The sequence below is a fragment of the Mercenaria mercenaria genome, chromosome 8, assembly GCF_021730395.1.
Source record: "Mercenaria mercenaria strain notata chromosome 8, MADL_Memer_1, whole genome shotgun sequence".
Taxonomy (NCBI): Eukaryota; Metazoa; Mollusca; class Bivalvia; order Venerida; family Veneridae; genus Mercenaria; species Mercenaria mercenaria.
In genome coordinates, this window is record NC_069368.1 from 50,236,953 (window position 1) to 50,258,470 (window position 21,518).

A 21,518-nucleotide genomic window follows, 5' to 3' on the forward strand; every position below is an offset into this window, starting at 1 on the left:
CTCGACTATTCAACAGCCTTGTCATATAAAATATAATATGTAATATAAAAGTCGAAAAAGGGGTTTAATCTTTTTTTAAAAAAAGACAAAATTGAGTTATGGGATCCGTGCGATGTAAGTCAGTTTATCACAGTGAATAAGTGTGTGAAGTTTCAATCGATTCCCACAAGTGGTTACTGAGATACCTGCTCACGTGCAAAAACTTAACCAAATCGGGACGCCGACGCTAATGCACGGATGAGTCCAATAGCCCTATCTATTCTTTGAAACAGTTGAACTAGAAAGACAATCTATTTGATCAATATGGTGTCTGTATCTGATTCGGCGCATTATTTATGTCCGCATACAGGCTTCCTTGTTATTTTTAGTCTGTCTAATCTTAATTTATAGGCTGTAGATAGGCCTCCAGCATTTTCATACTTTCAATTTCCTCTGCTTTCAGCACTGAAAATAAGCAAATGAAATTCTCACATCTACCCTTTAACAAATCCTTCAATAAAGTTCACTAACAACTGCATTGTACATATACTCATATTAGATAAATGAACAATGAATTATATCTAAATACAAGCACAAATTATTATATATGTGTAAGTACAATAAATTACTTATACAAGTAAATACATATATATTTGCATGTACAGTATATTAAATAATGCGGTTTTAATTAATGTTATTTTGTTTTGTAAAATTCCCGTGAGAAATTACATTACTGGTTATGAAATACAATAAGTATTATTACGTTATTTTTGTAATGAAAACCATATATATACATCATCGTACTGCCATTCATAGTTCAATTCTTTCTCATAAATTAATTATGCAAACTATAATTATAATAACTTACTTTCTCTCTTGACGGGATATCTTTCTCCAGCTACAACGCACTCGTTCTCCGACAAGTATATTTTTACACTGCAATTACAGTAATATAAATTAATTCATAACGTTCATAACGGGTGTAACAATAAAGAGTCCCATTGTTGAACCAAGTGTGGTCTTGTCACATTTAATTTGAAAGAATAGACTTTCCGAAAATGGGCAGTATATACTACGCCAGTCTCTCTCGGAGGAAGTATGTTTAAAGCCCTGCTCCGCGGCTATTCAAATTCTATTGTGTGTATGCAACCCATGATTACAATAGGTAAAAGTTAACGGCCACGCGCCACACTTTAGCACGCAAAAGTTAACCACAGGTATTTTATATACAATTTTATATAAAATAGACTCTATTTTGACAGGCGTCTGACTGTTCATAGTCAGGATTTTCATGCTTTAGTGACAATTTAAGGTTAAAAGGTAGGACTAGAGCAGGTCTTTAAAGTTATGCAAACTTATTCTATTCCGCGACAGTGGCAGTGACACTGACCTTGCAAACAACGACAGTGACATTTATATAACTTGATGTTGTTGTGCTAAATACTTCTGCAACTTCAAAATAAAAGTAGAAGATGTGTAAAAATATTGACCGAAGAAGAAAATACAAATCTATGACCACTCTGATCCCTCATGGCATCGGCATTGAAGATATACTAACAAATGATAGCATTTAACTCCACAACTCCAAGGGAATCGAATCAGTGGAGCTGGGATTAGCACGTGCAATTACAACGCTAGTAATCCGTTTGTGACAACTTAACTTGAGTGTAGAGGGAGGAATTTGCACAATACTACCAGAGTGTGTACTAGTTTTTAATAAAATCCGGATAACAGTAAAACTTAGACCCTTTCTACACCCTTAGCAGTGATACTGTCCACAGGAGTATGTGCACTATACACCAAAACTTTAAAAAGAACTGGGTTATGGGTTACATACAAAGTTATGAACCGGAAATAAAGTGAATTATTTTAAGATCCTTTTGACTCCTGTATAAGGTAGAACATCCGAGTTTGTGGAGTGTACTACGCAATTTTGCAGTAAGTAGGCCTACTCGTGCCACGTTAAAATCAAATTGGAACGGGGTAACATATAGACCAGAAAAGGTTTCCGGAGGGACGGACGGGAGGACAGCGATTACTCTAGGGCGTAAATGCGCCCTTAGCATCTTTCTTTCCAGACAGTTTTCAATTAACCAACCATCTGTCCATTTATAGATATTTTAGCAAGTGGATATAAAATTGTAAAATAACTATAAATTACATGTATTCTAACCCAGGCAGTCAGAAACAATACAAGCTATTCTCATGTTCATGATAGTCATACTGATCATATGAGCCGTGCCATGGGAAAACCAACATAGTGGGTATGCGACCAGCATGGATCCAGACCAGCCTGCGCATCCGCGCAGTCTGGTCAGGATACATGCTGTTCGCTAATAGTTTCTCCAATTCCAATAGGCTTTAAAAGCGAACAGCATGGAGCCTGACCAGACTGCGCGGATGCGCAGGCTGGTCTGGATCCATGCTGGTCGCATACCCACCATGTTGGTTTTCTCATGGCACGGCTCATATATATATATATATTACTAACAACTTCAGATTCATGTACTGTTTGATCATTGTCACATTTTCTTAAAAACCTACTTGACAAAAAAGTTAAACACTTTTCACATTACAACAGCAATGTAACAACGCTGAAGAACACGATTTGTGGTTTTTTTGAAGATTTTATAAACAACCTATATTCACGTGTGTTAATAAATTAATGTACCTCAACAATCATTTTAACCTTTAGCCTGCTGTTGGCAGGTGAGCCTGCCTTTGCAACCGTGCAGGCTGATCATGGTCTGCACTGTTCGCTGTTCGACAGTCAGTAAATTTTCAGTGAACACCACTTCAAATGATAAATGGTACTGTCCAAACTGAATGATAGGCCAGTCAATTTTAGAAATTTAGCAGAATAAAGGTTAATTATTACGTCCTGCTGTGTAATAAAACGATCACAGATACGTACGGTTTGCCGTCATAATCGACAAGGCAATGCTGCAGCAGACCACTCCCGAATTTATTTTCTATCTTTTCAACACTACCTTCAGAGAACGGTCTCCACTGGTTATGCTTGTCCTTCCAAGACCACCACGGCTTTAAATCTCCTGCACTTCCTGCACCTCCTGCACCTCCTCCTGAAATAACAGTAGCACCATGTGACCTTTAGTAAAAATAAAGTTACAATTCGATATCTCGAATTCCAATGGATCGAGCGTTATACTTCGAGATAACCGAAATTCGACATAAAATGAGCCGTGCCATGACAAAACCAACATAGTGGCTTTGCGACCAGCATGGATCCAGACCAGCCTGCGCATCCGCGCAGTCTGGTCAGGATCCATGCTGTTCGCTCGCTAACAGTTTCTCTAATTCCAATTGGCTTTGAAAGCGAACAGCATGGATCCTGACCAGACTGCGCGGATGCGCAGGCTGGTCTGGAACTATGCTGGTCGCAAACGCACTATGTTGGTTTTCCCATGGCATGGCATAAAATTATATTTTGTGCACTTGTTATAGGGATGGAATTTGAAAATGTCTTCGAGAAAGCCGGAAATTTGAAATATGCGACTTGTGCTTTCTGTTCACACCAGTAAGCAGTATTTATCAATTAGATTTAAATTGCTGTTATAGTGTTCTGATATGTTGCAACATATCAGAATTTAACATGTGTCAAGCATAAAAACTTTTTTTTTCGGTTGGCATGTGTTACGCACATACCAGTACCATATGAAGTATATACATTACCAGAATTTCCTGCAGTAGGGTCTGGGGTATGGGTGTGGGATCCATGGGTCTCACTCGTTGGGGTTTCAGCGTGAGGCACATCTAATGTTCTGAACAAAAAAGACTGATTTGTTAGATTGCATGTAGTGATGGTTTTACAGAAGTGCATAATTTTCATCTGAATTTTGCAGAACTCATAATTCATATATCCTAAAAATAAACACACATTAAAGACCAAACAAACTGAAATGGTATCTGATCTGGCAAAAGTATGAGAAACTGTATAAAAATATCATATTGACAGCTATGCAAAATTACCTTCTTACTCTGTTAGAAGAACAATGTTTTACTTTCTTACTCTGTTAGAAAAACAATGTTTTGCCTTCTTACTCTGTTAGAAGAACAACGTTTTACCTTCTTACTCTGTTAGAAGATTAACGTTTTACTCTGGTAGAAGAACAACGTTTTACCTTCTTACTCTTTAAGAAGAACAACGTTTTACCTTCTTACTCTTTAAGAAGAACAACGTTTTACCTTCTTACTTTGTAAGAAGAACAACGTTTTATCTTCTTACTCTGTTAGAAGAACACCGTTTTACCTTGTTAGTCTCTGTTAGAAGAACAACGTTTTACCTTCTTACTCTGTAAGAAGAACAACGTTTTACCTTCATACTCTGTTAGAAGAACAACGTTTTACTCTGGTAGAAAAACAATGTTTTAACTTCTTACTCTGTTAGAAGAACAATGTTTTACCTTCTTACTCTGTTAGAAGAGCAATGTTTTATTCTCCTAAACGCAATAAATTCACAGAATATGATACTTACACCTCAAGGTCCCATTTATTTGCGGCACCAAACCGATATGTTTCAATCACTCGAGAAGGCCAACGGACCTGAAAAATCAATCAATATAAACGTAGAATAATTTGTAAGATTAATAATTAACAACAGGCAGTAACATCTTTAATTAGCAATAATTAGTAAGATCATTTATTATCATCACTCAATTTAATAATTAACAAAAATTCAGTAGCTTTAACAATTTTAATTAACAATAGTTAGTTAGATCATTGATTGACAATATTCAATTTATTAACTAACAATAGTCAGTAACATCTTTAATTTACAATAGTTAGTAAGTATTTATTAACAAATGGCAGTAAGATCATTAATTAAAACTAAACTTTAATTTGTAAGATCATTAATGAATAATAGTCAGTAAGATCATTAATTAAAAGATTATAAACAACCCTCTCACACTTAAACTATCACCACCGATTTATACAACCTACCTGGACGTATCTATCTCTCAACTTGCGAACTACGACCCCAACAGTCCCATGGCCTCCGTCCTCATCCCCACGCTCCCAGTCTGTGCCTGAAATGAATTAAAACTTAAGGTTTGGCAGATATGTACATAACTTTTAACTTTTTATCCTTATTAGACTCTTTTTACTTATCAGATGTTTGTTTATATCTACATTTTACTTTTATCTGATACACAAGATGGACTAAATTTGATAAAATAACTGAGTAACAAAGCTTAAACAGACTCAATACGAAGTTGAACCAAACACACCTACAATTAGCAGGTCTCGATTAATTTCCAACTTTTTATGTGAGCATCAAATGAGAAAATCGTTTATTAAGTCATTCCAGTTGAGCATGGGACTTAACCCTTAATGGTGTGGGCTACAAAAACGCATTCCTTGCATCATTTTGGTCGACTGTATGTATGTTATTATGCCAATATTGAAGGGTATTTTCTTGTTTTTATCACGTCCGATCGCATTATTTGGTATCAAAGATTTAAATAAAGAAGTGTATAATTACCTCTAATGACGCAACATCCAACCTCAATATCCCCAGGTGTCACGTGTCTAGGTTCCTGTGCCTTCCTTACATCATACTCCCCTTTGTGGCCATGCCTGTAGGCGCCGATCAGACCATTGTCCCATAGAATGTAAGCGACACCTGTACGGGCAAATTTAAAGACATGAATGTGTGACGGTCATTTCGCAAATGCTCGATTGACTTCCGTTTCGTGTTCAGCCTTATTGTACACATTGGAACTTTATTCCATCCACATTCTTACTGGATTTCAGCTTATATTATAAGCATTACATTTCCTTGAAATTTACACGCCGGGCTTAAGATGATGGTTGCAAAAAATAGTTAGAAATCGGAAAGTATTTACAACAAAGCTATACTCTGAAAGCGTCGCACATAACGAAATTGAATTTAACCTACACGTTGATTGAAATGAACATATATTGCGAAAGAACTCAATTATACCCCTTCTACACACTCAATTTGGGGTACTCGAGAAGAAACCACGCTCGTAAGATATTGCTAATAGATCTAATATGTTTGTTTTAAGTACTTTGATCTGTAATGTTGTATTGGGTTCGAGTGGATTTTGCCAGACCTAGATCCCTAAGACACTTTTGCCCAGTGTGATCTGGTCTGACAAAATCCACTAGAGCCGAATGCATCATTGCAGAGCAAAGTATTGTTTTACAAACACTTTTGATACGACTGAAAACTCGTTAGATCGGTGACTTTTTGACGTACTGAGCGTCGAGATGCCATTATACCGTCATTTTGGACTGATTTTTCCATATTCGATGGAGTTAAACTGTTTTTGTATTCGTTAATGAAATAGATGACGTATTTGACACAAAATGTTCGTAGGTATATGATAAACCCAATCATTATTACCTCCATCGAATTCTACAAGATCTTAACGTAGTCACCTTTACTTTGTATTCGTTACCTTTCTGTTTGTGTCCGACGACGGTTCCTGGCCCGTTATTATCCTGGTCCCCCCATTTCCAGTGTTCGGCTCTTTTCACACGGGAACCAATCGGCGGCAAGCCACTTTGCTCCTCAAACCCAATATTGTCAACGTTTCTGAACAAACCAATGTAAGTAAAATATAATAATACATCAGAATTTATTTTACAGCGTTTTTATAACGAAAAATGCACTGATAAAATGTTTCTTAAAATAAAATTAACAATTACGTGCGGTCATTATGTTTCCAGGCAAAATGTTCAATGGATATGTACGCAATGAAACTAAACACTTACCTCGTTGGGATCCATTCTGGAAGATCTGGAGGATCATCTTTATCTTTGACAAAGTTCTTTGTATTTTTACCCTGCCATTATTGAAAAACAACTCGTTAACTAAACGATTTTCTAACACACTGAACTATACATAATTGAGCCGTGCCATTAGAAAACCAACATAGTGGCTTTGCGAACAGCATGGATCCAGACCAACCTGCGCATCCGCGCAGTCTGGTCAGGAGCTATGCTGTTCGCTAACGGTTTCTCTAATTGCAACAGACTATGAAAGCGAACATCATGGATCCTGACAAGACTTCGCGGATGCGCAGGCTGATCTGGATCCATGCTGATCGCAAAGCAGCTATGTTGGTTTTCTTATGGCGCGGCTCATATACACTTTTTTATTAAGCATATAAGACAAGTTTTCTTTTTTCTGTATTTTAGAAAATGCTTCGAACCCTTATAAATGACAATTGCTTGTAAAATAATGTCTGATCAATTCTGACATTTCAATCAATTAAGAGTACTTGTATATCAAAACACCAAATGTATTTGATAGCCGTCATTAGTTATAGTTGTAGGATTTCTTCAAGTTCTAGATGAACACAACAAGGACAAAGTTTACAGTCATATCAGGTTAGTCACTACACGTCTACATTGAAGGCAGATTTTGCAAAGCAAAAGGAAAAAAAGTTAATATACAATATCAATTATCTAGAAATATGGTTTCAACATAGGTATTTTACGGCACTCTGACCGCAGTAGCAGTCTCAAATAACAGGCCCGACAGCGATAAACTATAATTCTAGTTACTGAGCTGACATGTGACCGCGGCAGCGGTAAACTCTACTCTAGTTACGTGGCTGACGTATGTGACCCAGGTAGCGGTAAACTTTACTCTAGTGACAAGGCTGATTAATGTGACCTTGGCAGCGGTAAAATCTACTCTAGTTACATGGCTGGTATATCTGACCCGGCAGCAGTAAACTCTATTTTAGTTACAAGGCTGAGGGCATTACGTTATACGTGAAACTGACGGCGGTAAGGTTTACTATGATTACATAGCTTCGGGCATTACTAAATACCTGACTACGGCAGCAGTAAGTCGTGTTCTAGTTACAAGGCTAACGGTACTGCTTCACGTGGTCGTTTCTACTATAGTTATAGGGTATAAGGTATTACTTTATACATAACCCCGAAAGCGGTCAACTCTTTACTTTATACGTGACACTGGCAGCTGTAAGCTTTACTCTAGTAACAGGGCTGAGGGAATTACTTTATATATGGTCCAGGTAGCAGTAAGCTCTATTCGAGTTACAGGGCTGAAGGCATTACTTTATGTGTTTCAAAGGCAGCCGTAAGCGAGCAGAGATTATAAATTTATACGTGGCCCTGGCAGCGGTAAACTCTACTTACTCTAGTTGCAGGGCTGAAGATATTACTTCATACATGACCCTGGCAGCGGTAAACTCTACAGGGCTGAGGGTATTACTTTATGTATGACCCTGGCAGCGGTAAACTCTACAGGGCAGAGGGTATTACTTTATACATGACCCTGGCAACGGTAAACTCTACAGGACTGAAGGCATTACTTTTTATATGACCCTGGCAGCGGTTAATTCTACAGGGCTGATGCTACTACTTTATACATGACCCTGGCAGCGGTACACTCTATAGGACTGAGGTCATTACTTCATACATGACCCTGGCAGCGGTACACTCTATAGGACTGAGGTCATTATTTCATACATGACCCTGGCAGCGGTAAACTCTACAGGGCTGAGGGTATTACTTTATACATGACTCTGGCAGCTGTTAACTCTACAGGACTGAAAGCATTACTTTATACATGACCCTGGCAGCGGTTAACTCTACAGGGCTGATGCTTCTACTTTATACATGACCCTGGCAGCGGTACACTCTATAGGACTGAGGTCATTACTTCATACATGACCCTGGCAGCGGTAAACTCTACAGGGCTGAGGTCATTACTTGATACATGACCCTGGCAGCGGTAAACTCTACAGGGCTGAGGGTATTACTTTATACATGACCCTGGTAGCGGTAAACTCTACAGGACTGAGGGCATTACTTTATACATGACCCTGGTAGCGGTAAACTCTACAGGGCTGAGGGTATTACTTTATACATGACCCTGGCAGCGGAAACACTACAGGGCTGAGGGCATTACTTATACATGACCCTGGCAGCGGTAAATTCTACAGGGCTGAAGGCATAACTTTATACACGACTCTGGCTGCGATAAACTCTACAGGGCCGAGGGTATATACCTTTATACGTGATCGTGGCGGCGGTAAACTCTACTCTAGTTACAGGGCTGAGGGTATAAGTTTTATAAGTGGCCCTGGCAACGGTAAAATCTAATCTAGATACAGGATTGAGGGCATTACTTTATATGTGACCCCGGCAGCAATAAACTCTTCATCCTCAGTGTCGGCTATATCGTCTTCCTTCTGTAAAATCTTCTCCAGCAAAGCAAATACATCTGCCTGATAGAAAATACTTCTTTGCATGAATAGACATCACAAACCCTATACATATGTCTGATAGAGGAAAAAAATATGTCTTTATAGATCTAAGTGGCTAGTACGCATAAAGTAAACCCATCTCCGACTGCAATTTTACTAATTATTACTGATAAGTTTAAGTGACTTTCATCATCATCGTCCCGCAGTAAAAAAATCTTTTCATTCATATAGCGTTTCAGCACGTGCATTAACTTGCTCTAACTCATGAAGTATCTAAATAAATAAATTTAAACATCTACAGACCCTAAACAGTGCACAGTTTTAATAAGGAAAGCCAACAATTTGAAAAAAAATGTACTTAGCAATACATATACACATTTAAAGCACGCAGCTGAATAATTGCACAAATGTATCACGTATTTTATCGACGAGGAGCCAATGGCAGGGTTATCAATATATGTGGCTTCAAATAGAAATATACATACACTTTACTGAGATCATAATTTTTTAAGCATCTCATGAAACGTATGCTGTTATCAGCAATATATATTATATATCTCATATTTACCTGGTGTTTCCTGTCTAGTCCAGCATGCGGCATGGTACTCTGCACAAGTTCATAAACATCCGGCTCTTGATTATTTTCCACACCCGCATCGAAATCTACAAATGCACGTCCGATCGCCATCTGCAGACAATCAGACGTTACAGTTACAGTAAAATGGTTGTGCTACAATACATGTATATCATCATGTTATGCATATTAAGCCTAGGGAACTAAATTTTGAAATGAACAGTATACATATTTCGTAGTTGCAGTTTGATATTTTGCTATCTGTGTCGTTGTCATGTATGACCTTGACTGACACAAAGATTCGCAGAATTAGGCCTAAGTTCAACGGTTATGAAAGGGATTTGAATTTTAAATGTAATTTGAGCCGTGCCATGGGAAAACCAACATAGTGGCTTTGCGACCAGATTGGATCCAGACCAGCCTGCGCATCCGCGCAGTCTGGTCAGGATCCATGCTGTTCGCTGACAGTTTCTCCAATCCCAATAGGCTTTAAAAGCGAACAGCATAGATCCTGACCAGACTGCGCGGATGCGCAGGCTGGTCTGGATCCATGCTGGTCGCATACCCAATATGTTGGTTTTCTCATGGCACGGATCATTTAATCTTGGAAATACTGAAACATTTGAATGAGTTTTAATGTGTGCCGGTGCTAGTGGGCGTGAGAGGTGTTGCACATTTCATTACCTCTCATGAACAGACTCAATCAAACTGAGTCTGCTGTGCTTCCAAATGATCGTTTTATAGATTTTATTTACTATCACAAGAGCAATCTTTAAGTGCCGTATGGCGGCTGTAAAAAGTCTCCGCGTACTTGCATTCGGTCCTTTTTCTGGTCCTTTGGGATCCTGAATTCCATTCAAAATCTATGAATGTAGTTTACGTTATGAGAGATATCTCAATAAGGAAATAAATACCATCGCATTGTACCTGATATCTATAGTAGTTTCCCACGCTCTGCACTGATTTAGGTGAAACCAGATCACCGTTAGTTTTGGCTACAAACCCTTCTGCCACCGGTCCATTGCTTTCTCCGACTGGCACGCACATCACACCGTACCCTCGAGACTTGAACGTTATTCCTAAATTGAACAGTTCTCGCTGAACCTGAAGTACACGGACATTTGAATATAGCAACATAGTGGACACGAGCTGATCTTCTCGTGGAAGTAAATGACCATTTACATGACTTGCGGTAGATACTTTATATAACTTAATGTCCTTATCACGTCATCAGGTAAAATGTGATTTCTGTTCTTTTTTTTTTTTTCATTCTTATGTTATGCATATATCCGAATTATTCTTATATCTGAAAAATGTACATCTAATATCATGGTAGAGCAGAACAATGGTAACGTATGCCGATATTCCTTTTTAAGGCGTTTTACATACACTTGTAAAATGTGTTCAGAACCCATTTCGATTAATCTAATAACAGTTTTCTTAATTGTGTGGTGTAAGAAATGCCATAGATTTGCTGTTTCAGGGCACTGCTATGATTCCAAATATCTGTAAATTCGCTTTCACTTGAAGAAATATTTAAACCGTGTGTAAATTTTTAATCTAAGAGCCCGCGCAATATTGAACTGCGCACGCGCAAATCTATATCGAGTTGGTTTACTGCAATAAATGGTTCAATGTGCAATGAAAGGTACTCCTACCATTTGCATTTCGCTTGCCGATTTTTTTTCATTAATTAATTAGTTGTTTAATCATACAAGAAGCTTTCACTGGTCGAATATCTGGCTCGAGAGTAATCATTTAGGCGGTAACGAGGCTCTGTCTTTCATAAATTGCAGCACGTGAGTCATCTTACACCTCGGGTGTAAGACGAGTTTTATAGCACCAGTAAAACACGGGAAAGTCATGCCTGTCATGCAAGAAAAATGTTCCTAAAATATAAATTTTGACATCAAAATTATTATCATATTTTTTTTTCAGTGAAGGAAACTAAGACAATAGCATGGTAGCGTGTTAGGTTGAAGAGTTGTCAACTTTCACATTTTTTCTTTTGTTACGCTCTTTTTAATCTAGAGCATTATAATCAGAGGAGGAGGTGAAAAAGCTTGTTCAAAAGTCAGCTAATAAGTCATGTGAATTAGAGCCTCTTCCTACATGGCTCTTGAAATCTTGTATAAACGAACTTCTCCCAATATTGACGAAAATTGTTAACATCTCTCTAGAAAGTGCAACCGTGCCAGAATCATTTAAAACATCACGAATAAGACCATTGTTAAAAAAGCCAAGTCTTGACCAAAACACACTCAAGAATTACAGGCCTGTTTCCAATCTGCCATTCCTCTCAAAAATCCTTGAGAAAGTGGTAAATAGAAGAAATGAGGAACATCTGACGAACAATCAATTACATGAAATAAACCAGTCAGCATACAGAAAATTTCATTCAACTGAAACCGCGTTGTTAAAAGTTCAGAACGACATTCTCGAATCCCTTGACAAAGGTGACGTCACAGTACTTGTGATGTTGGACCTGTCGGCTGCATTCGACACCATTGACCATAACACCCTTCTTCACAGACTCGAATTTAATTTTGGATTCGCCGATAAACCCCTTCAATGGGTGGCATCATATCTAATAGACCGCTACCAAACAGTATGCATCGATGGCAAACTCTCTAAACCAGTCCTTATGAAATTCAGTGTTCCTCAAGGATCTGTTCTAGGCCCAAAATTCTACACGATGTACACAAAGCCGATCGGGTCCATCTGTAGAAACCACGGTCTAAACCACCACTTTTATGCAGATGACTCCCAACTCTATCTATCGTTTAAACCAGTTGACCAAGCATCAAATGCAACCACAATCACACGAGTTGAACAATGCCTAAAAGAAATTATCTCATGGATGAATTCAAACATGTTAAAATTGAATGCAGACAAAACTGAAGTAATTCTTTTTTCGAGTCAAAAACACTCCAAACATGTTGAAAATCTAGAACTGAAAGTTGGCGAATCGAGCATAAGACCATCAAAAACAGTTCGAAACCTTGGTGCTACACTTGATTCGAACATGCACATGGACCATCATGTTAATTCTGTGACTCGAACATGCTACGGCCAAATACGACACGTTGGTCATATTCGACCATATTTGACAACTGAAGCCACAAAAACCCTGATAAACTCGCTTGTGACCTCACGATTAGATTACTGCAATGCTCTTTTGTACGGCGTGCCAAAATCAACAACGAGCAAACTGCAAAATGTCCAAAACACAGCTGCACGTCTTATTACGAAAACAGCCCGTTTTAAACATATAACACCAATCCTTAAAGATCTTCATTGGCTTCAAATACAAGACAGAATCAAATACAAAATTATCATTCAAACATTCAAGGCCTTGCATGGACAGTCGCCGGTGTATATGAGAGACTTACTGGAGGTATACGTGCCAACTAGAAATCTGAGGTCAGCAAGTGCAGCAACAACCCTTGTGCCACAAAAAAGTCGACTGATTACCTACGGGGATAGAAGTTTCAGGGTTGCCGCCGCAAGACTATGGAACTCTCTCCCTGACAATCTCAGAAAAGATTCATCACTTAATTCATTCAAAAGAGCTCTCAAAACACACCTTTTCAAAATTTTCTACAACACATAGATACCAACTGTGACTGTTTCTACCCATAATAAATATGCCATTGTTATTTTTGTAATACAGAACTACGGCAAGTCATTCGTCGCTGACGAAGATCTCTTAACTGTACAATTCATCATGTAATTAACTAAATTGACAATCCAGCTTTTATTTCATCATGTCACATTTTAAGGGTTATTACGTTCTATGTGTGTGTTTTTCGCAAGACTTGAGTTTCACTTGAAGTGTGTGGTATTTCTATCTAATACAGTACATGATGGCACCATTTACCGGGAGGTTGAACCACTATATGCAGCCCGTCTGGGCGTGCCAGATGTTTAAAGCACTGGTATTGGCAATAGGGGTAAAACGACCTCAAGGGTGGGGGTGCGGTCATGGGTGTTTAATACAATAAGGCTGTAAATATTATCATTGTTCATTTATGATATTGTTGTAATAACTATTATTTTTTATTATTGTGTACAACGCCATTGAATATATCATTTATAAAAAGGCGTTTAATCAAATTGTTCAGTTTCGGTTTTGTGATTGCATATGTCATGTTTTGTTATTTTCCTACATATCTGCGATGTGTCACATGTTTAATTGTAAAGTGCCTTTGAACGTATATTCCATATGAAAAGGGCGCTCAACAAATCTGGTATAATAATAATAATAATCAACCCAAATATTTCTTTTAAAACTAATTTACACGGGGTGTATTTTTATTCCTTGTTTACACGAGGAAATATATACACCGAGCAAAAATTTGCGCATATATAAATGCGATTTGCGCCAGGTTGTACAAAGTTTAAAAATACACATGCAAATTAATGCCGGGTATATTTTGGTTCACGTGATGAAAATATTTGCTTAGACGGTCGCCCGCAAAGTTTGCGCAGTGTACAAATCTTAATTAACGACAAGTCTCACTTATTTGTTTAGGCTAGTAAGTAACTTTTAACCCTTAAATTATCATGCTTCACACGATTGATTCTGGCTTTATGACCAGTATAGATCATGATCAGTCTGCACATCCGTGCAGTCTGATCAAGATCTGCACTGTTCGCTATTCAGTCAGTATCTTTTTGGTATGCATCCCTTTTAACACTTAATGGTACTGTCCAAATCGAAAGATGGACAAGTTCATTAAAAATTTAGAAGAGTACGGGATAATCGTAATGGAAGAACAAATGGACAGAGTAAATTTAAGGCAAACAGTCAAAACTCATACAAATAAAACATCCCACATATAAAACATGGTCACCACAGTTCTGGAGATGATTATACTGATCCATAAGGCCAGCATTTTTTAATTTTCTGGTTTACGGGAGCGCCGACCCTACTTTTTGACAAAACAAAATAAAAATAAGTCATTTTCAGTATTTTTATTTTCATTTTACCCGCCGACCGTCCATAATTGCTGCTGCCAAAAATAAAAGTTTAACTGTATGGTAGAGGTTTTTAATCTAGATCAGTAGACGCATGAAAAATGGCGGCCTACATGAATGTACATTGTGTGAAATTAAATAGGAAAAATATACAAGTTTACAGACAATAATCTTTGGAATAAGTTGGCAGAGATAACAAGTATTGTAAACAAATTGGATCTGAGTAGAAAATACAACATCTAAAGCTCGACATTAGGAGTAATCACCTACGAAAAAAGACCTTCACCTGTCAACGCTGTCCAGATGTTGAAAAATCTGGCGTATCACACGTACGAGATTTGTTGTCTGTATATTATAATTGGACAACGATCAAATTCATGTGGGACTGTCAGAAAAATACCACAATTCATAAAAAAGGAAAGAAACCAAAGAAATGGCAAGACGGAAGGGCAAAAGTGAGTCAACTTGCTAAACACATTTTTTTTTACTTTGAAGTCTTGAGGGGTAGAGAAGAAAAAAAATAACTAATGTCACAATTTTCAGTAGTTCAGTTCTATATAAAGTGCAATTTCAATGTAAAACGACACATGTACCTGCAATTGCTTGACAATGATAAATGTAATAAAAGATTCAAACTAGTCAAAATAATTGGACAGTCCGAGTGGAACTAATGGTCATATGAAAAAGATTCTCTCAATATTTCCTAGAACTGCGTAAAATTAGTTTGACTAAAGTTCTAGCCAGCTACTGTAACTCAAAAGATAATTATCAGACATGAAACTCCCAGCAATATTCTCATGTTCACTTAAGTATATCGATAATATCTGTAAGAAGACCTTTTGAAAGTAAGTATGGGATGAACATTCAGACACTATATGCCACATGTGCTTTTGACACTGAGGAACACATAATGACATATCAAGTAATAAATGTTTTTTTCGGACTCATAACTTAATAATTCCAAGTCCCATCTCAGTGAAGGGAAACTGGCTGATTCGGACCATGGCTGATTCGGCCCAGGCTTATTCGGACCAAATATTTTGGCTGATTCGGACCAAATTCTTTGAACAAAAGTACAAAATAACCATATATTTTGGCTGATCTGGACCACAAACTTTGATTTATGAGTCAATAAGGACCATATATTTTGGATTTTTCAGCAATGTTCAGGAAATAGTCTTGATTATAGGGATTTAACTTGAAGTAAGGACATTTATATGATAAAATATACACCGTACAAGCAGGTAAGAAGTTTTGACAAGCTAAAATGCGTCAGTTATGCATTTAAATAAGCATTTCAATAATTCTTTGCATCAGAAATTAAACTTAATACTCACAAATGTTATTTTTACTCATGATATTAGTTTCAGGAACAATTTGGGCCAAATAAGCCAAGTAAATTTGGGCCGAATCAGCCATGGTCCGAGTCAGCCTGTATTCCAGTGAAGAGTCTTATAAATCTCAGATAATGTTGTTTGAACATCAGTCCAGTGGTTGTTATTTTGTACACATTTTAACTGAATCAGAATTCAGATTGTTTTGGCTTGTCGTACAATATAGGTGGCACTGACAGTCGGTAAAATATAAAACAATATTCAAGCCACTGAAACTTTACCAAAGCAATTTAATTTTAAAGTCCGTGTGCATAATATTTATCAATTCGTAACTTTTCATTTCTAGTATGACAGTGCCTGTCTTTTAAGACTGCATCTCCAGCGAAGTAATATGCATGTATGCAGGATGCAGACCTAAAGTAGTCATTGTATATCCCCATTTTAATAGCAGTTTTTATTCATGTTTATATAATAAACATTATGCAGTGTTCTTATGATATGACAATGTCAACTGTGGTATATGTATATTTTATTATGAAAAATGTTTCCATATGTCTATTTTTACTACAAAATAGTTACATACAAAAACACAAATAGTGGTAGAAAACAACAGTATACTGAGATGATGAGATATAAACCAGTTCAGAATAGTTCATTTATGAGCGTGTATGCAATTTAAGCTTGCAAGCTGGTTTTCTGTGGTTTACAAAAAATAAAAAAATTGTATCCTTTTGGACGTTTTATTTTTATTTATTTGGTCGACTGCTCAAAATTGGGACTTTTATTTTTATTTGTCTCCCCCCCCCCCCCCCCCCCCCCCCCCGACCCAAATTTTTTTGAAAAATCTCCCGTAAACCAGAAAATAAAAAAATGTTGGCCTTAAAATGATTTGATAGATTAGAATTCAAGACACAGGGACTAAAAATTAAATTGATCTACCTTTATCCTGTCCTCACTGTTATCACCGTCTCTGCCTTTAAATTGTGTGTCAATCGTAGCATCAAAGTCGGACACAATAACAACTCTTGGCATGACCACGTGATCCGCCACCTTCACACATTCACCTGCGTTATCAGTAAATTATCAGTCACTGATACAAACGAATAAATTCGATAAAAAGACAGTTTGATCTTTCAGGTAAAACTAACATGATTTTTTTAATTTCATCTTTTTAAATGGCTCTAATTACGTTCCACCAAACTGCAATGACGTCATTACGTTTGTGTCGATAAATAGATCTATATAATTATATATATTTTAACTGGTGGTTTTAAAATATTTTTTCGATGACAACAAATATCAAATCATACAAAAAAACAGGTTATAAAGACAGGAAATATTACCCCGTTGCATTATAGCAGACATAAACAAAATTATAAACACGACTCGGCCGTCTAAAGATATATACTCATCGACTGTCTTGTCCGAAGTCAGCAGATATAAGATATTAAGGTTTAACTTTAACCCAGCAAACTGGTATCTAACTAAAGGCCTTCCAATAGCATAAATTATAGACTGGTGATTCATATGTGGAGTTACAATGTATGTAATAGTATTTATATTATACACTTAGTGATAGGTTTGCCCAATGATCAATATATAGTTTTGACTATTGACCGATGAGCCATACAATAATATTTTTATTACATGACATAACAAATAAATGTTCATATTTTTTCTTCAAATTTTAACTTTAGCCAAACAATTTAGTTTTGAACTATAGTCTGATTAAAAGCAGTTGGGTTGTAATGATAAAGGTTATTCCGTCTTACCAAATATTGAAATTAAGACTATTACCATCTGACTAGATGCAAAAACATCCTAACAAATTTACTTACAAAAATTTGATTAACTAAAAAATAAATATCGATTTAATTACTTATTAAAGTTCACCAGCAAACGTTTTCAGCAGATGTCGACCAAATAAATGTCTATTGCAGGTGCATTAAAATGAAAACATATACTTACTTTGAAGTTCTAGATAGCATAAGGCAAGGGTCAATGACGTCATAAGTGGAGTTCTACCTCCAACCTGAAGACGATCTAAGTTTGAAGAAAAAAAAACAACTAATTAAAATGGTGCGTTGTTTAACAGTGTGCTGCATTCTAACATTAAACATGTATGATATCATGTGATATAAGTCAGCATTTCCAATTTTCCGGCAAACATGGTGATAAAAACAAGGAATATAAATCAAATCTTACTGGCAAACATTTGGAACAACGCACGAAACAAATTCAATAGCATTCAAACTTCGCACTGCAAGAGGCTTGTAAAACAAATCAAAACATTCTTAACGTATCAAGGGAATCTAGATAGTCATGTTTAAAAGGCGGAGATTTGTATACGAGCTATGCCCACGTAGCTTTACCGAAATTTATGAGCGCCATTGGAAGGAACGGCATCACGGAATTTATACAATCCGCTGTCAAAGGTATGTGAGTACCAGAACGCATTGCCATACCTACTGTATTCCTGATCTGGAGGAAATCATTGGTAAACGGCTGCATAATGCCTGTAGATTCTCCGCATGCGATAACAGCGAGATATTCCTCCAACCCAATTTCTCCTGCTGACGTATCTATCCCTACAGAAATTAACTTTGTGATCTATAGTAAATTTATTTCAAATCTATACAGAATGGATTTTATAGTAAGAAGGCAAATTTGAATTTAACGTGAACTAGAAATTAAACGTAATTTTCCAAGGTTGTTCCAAGAACTCTGAAGTCTTCAATCGTCATTTCATACTGTTTATATAACTGTCAGACCTTTCTTTTCCTAACAAATACATCAAGCAAGAAATTAAAGTTCTTATCTTTTTACAGCTGTTAAACTTAAATTCCACCAATTTCATCTAGAGAACAAAGATTCGCAAATTCCTTAACAACCGTGGTATTAGTTTTTGATTGTGTTTCAGACTTTTTACATACAAGGAAATGTTGTTTCCAAGATACAATTTTAGATAAACAAGGAAATAAATTTACTGTGACAAAGTAACGCATAAAGGATATGATTATACTCGATTTGTTACATACCATCTATGACCTTATTGACGAATGTTTTAGCCATTTGAAATGGCTCTCCGCGCATGCTCTCTGAGGTATCAATGATAAGCACTGTGTGAAGAGCTGGAGGCCGGGAATCAAGGCTGTTATCCCTCACTGAAATCATAGTGCCGCATTTATACTTGGCATTTTTCATGTGCATAAAATGAATATCAGAACAGAATGACATATTTTGTCTCTACATATATAGATACGCATATAAAGTTACTCTTGATTAACATACTAGTAACACATTTAACCAAGCATGTCGTCAAGCTGAAAGAACATTAATCAAGAGTCGCCAAGCAGGTGTTGTTTGCATACGTCAATCGTAGTTCAAATACTATCAATAAAAATATCTGCAGCTTGTGTGTGTGTGCTATAGTCTATACGTCTACGAATAGATAGAACCGGGTTGTATATGGAAAGTAGAATGGTTAAGGCTAGCAGGTATTAAATGTCTCCGCTACTACTTTCCATGTAAATTTTACAATTTAAAGCATTTCTAGCCTTTCAGTTCTTGCGAGACTACCCTTTCTTAAAGGTCTGTCTTTAGACGATCAAAAAATACAAAAACAAAATATGGGGTTGATAGTAATGCAATAAAACCATGGTCACGTGACTGAGACACGTGATGAAAACGGTAAATATTGCGTAGATAAACATCAGGAAATACATACTTTCATATTCGACGTAAAATAAAGTTTCTTGTATATTCATTTTAAAATCTTCGACACAAAGTTTAAGCCTATAACTAGCTTAAAATCATCCGGAGACATTCCTCTTTACAATCAAGCATCAATTAAGCTTATAATCTGGCATAAAAAATGGCCTTTACTAGACAGGAAAATGATACTATATATTTATATGAACTATATTTGAGTGATAGAGGCATATCCGGCGAATTACTACCGCCGTATCTTAATAGGTTACAACACTCTAAACAGCTGTTCTTCTTATTCTATAAAAACATTGACATATTTCCAATGGCCACATCAAACATCAAGACCCATTTTAAAGGGAAAGGCAATGATGTTCTCATGTTAAAACCATCTGCTAGTATTTCTTAAATCATTTAAAGAAGTGAAAGAATTTTCAAAATCGGTGTAAGAATGGTAAGGTTATGAGCATTTTAATATTTTATGAAAATGGCGGCCATTTTGTTTCCATTGAAACAAAAAACAATATGGCGGATTTATTCAATTTCTTACTACATATCTGAACTGTATTTACTTATATCTGTTAAATAATTTCTCTGCTTTTTCTTAAATTTCAAACTGCCATATATTTTTTCAATAGTGATCCGATTTTAAAAATTCTTTCAGCGTTATGAAAGGCTTGATGATTGCTTTCATATTAAATTAACTTATTTTCAAGATTGCCTTGCCCTTTAAATGTCTGCAACCGTTATATTTTCTTGAAGAATATTGTAAGTGCTGAATAAAAATCAAAAGAAAAGTGAAGGTCATGTCTGATGCAAGATAAATATTTTCAGTTAAACACAAACTGCAAAATAAGCTGAAAAATGAGACACCAAATTGTAATTGTTTCCGAGACAAGTTCTGTCATGTTATTACTTCCTTATGAAAATGCTACCTACATGTCAAGCAAAGATCCGTCATGTGATTTCAGCAAAAATTTGCAAAGAAAATAAGGAAAATAACTCTACAAAGCAAAATAACTGAGGACTATTTGAATCTGCCATTATGCGATTATCCATTTTTCGCGCCATTTTCCTATTTAGTGTCTGTATGCCTAATACCGGGAGCAGTATGACTTGTCACTTACAATGAGCAGCAGAAGAGACGGCGGCTATGGTTGCTGGGTTTACCTCTACCTTAAGATTCTTCATTAGGTTGATAAAGTCTGTCTCCTGCGGCTGGCTCTTTATGAGTTCCTTGCTAGGCAGTGGTGCCTTCGTCATATCTACAATAGTTCACTTATGTATTCTAGCTGTTTAAGACAGTAATACATATATGGTTTACACGTATTATTTTATAGAATCACCATGTCTGTTTTGTCCGATCATTAACGTAGACAAATATAAACAATATTTACAGTAACGATACAGATCAAACAGACATATGACGTACGGAGCCTCAAAAACTGTTTACACGGTTATTGCATTTTTATTTTTTGTTTATAGTTCTGGCAAATATCCCTTTACAAATTAAATATGTCAAAACTTGGGAGTCAATTTTTTAAGAAGACTATTAGACCTGGTCAACGGAATTTCATTTTCAAATAGGTTAGCTGTCCAAAAGTTGAATAACTAGCAGAAAACTGACGTCAAAAAGCACGTGATGCTATTTATTTATTTTTTTCTTAAGTTTGTAATGCATAACGAAATGAAAAAAAAAATCATAAAAAA

At 36.5% G+C, this 21,518-nt stretch overlaps 1 protein-coding gene across 8 annotated transcripts in view; it reads right to left on the reverse strand.

Annotated features, from left to right (window-relative positions):
* Positions 1-182: 182 nt before the first annotated feature.
* The window catches only part of LOC123566376 (uncharacterized), a 28,594-nt gene continuing 7,258 nt past the window's right edge, over positions 183-21,518 (reverse strand). For 7 of the 8 annotated variants that reach the window (XM_045360396.2, XM_053549936.1, XM_053549933.1 and 4 more), the window contains 17 exons: positions 20,936-21,073; positions 19,139-19,264; positions 18,566-18,688; positions 18,069-18,143; positions 17,040-17,164; positions 10,714-10,890; positions 9,781-9,900; positions 9,135-9,233; positions 6,742-6,812; positions 6,426-6,562; positions 5,483-5,623; positions 4,942-5,027; positions 4,475-4,542; positions 3,673-3,761; positions 2,894-3,062; positions 848-915; positions 183-444 (listed from right to left, as the gene is read on the reverse strand). In XM_045360396.2, the coding sequence (XP_045216331.2) occupies positions 380-444; positions 848-915; positions 2,894-3,062; positions 3,673-3,761; positions 4,475-4,542; positions 4,942-5,027; positions 5,483-5,623; positions 6,426-6,562; positions 6,742-6,812; positions 9,135-9,233; positions 9,781-9,900; positions 10,714-10,890; positions 17,040-17,164; positions 18,069-18,143; positions 18,566-18,688; positions 19,139-19,264; positions 20,936-21,073 (1,877 nt within the window). In that variant the 3' untranslated portion in view covers positions 183-379. Of the gene's footprint in view, positions 445-847; positions 916-2,893; positions 3,063-3,671; positions 3,762-4,474; positions 4,543-4,941; positions 5,028-5,482; positions 5,624-6,425; positions 6,563-6,741; positions 6,813-9,134; positions 9,234-9,780; positions 9,901-10,713; positions 10,891-17,039; positions 17,165-18,068; positions 18,144-18,565; positions 18,689-19,138; positions 19,265-20,935; positions 21,074-21,518 lie in introns of all 8 variants that reach the window. The other variant, XM_053549934.1, reaches the window with a different exon arrangement.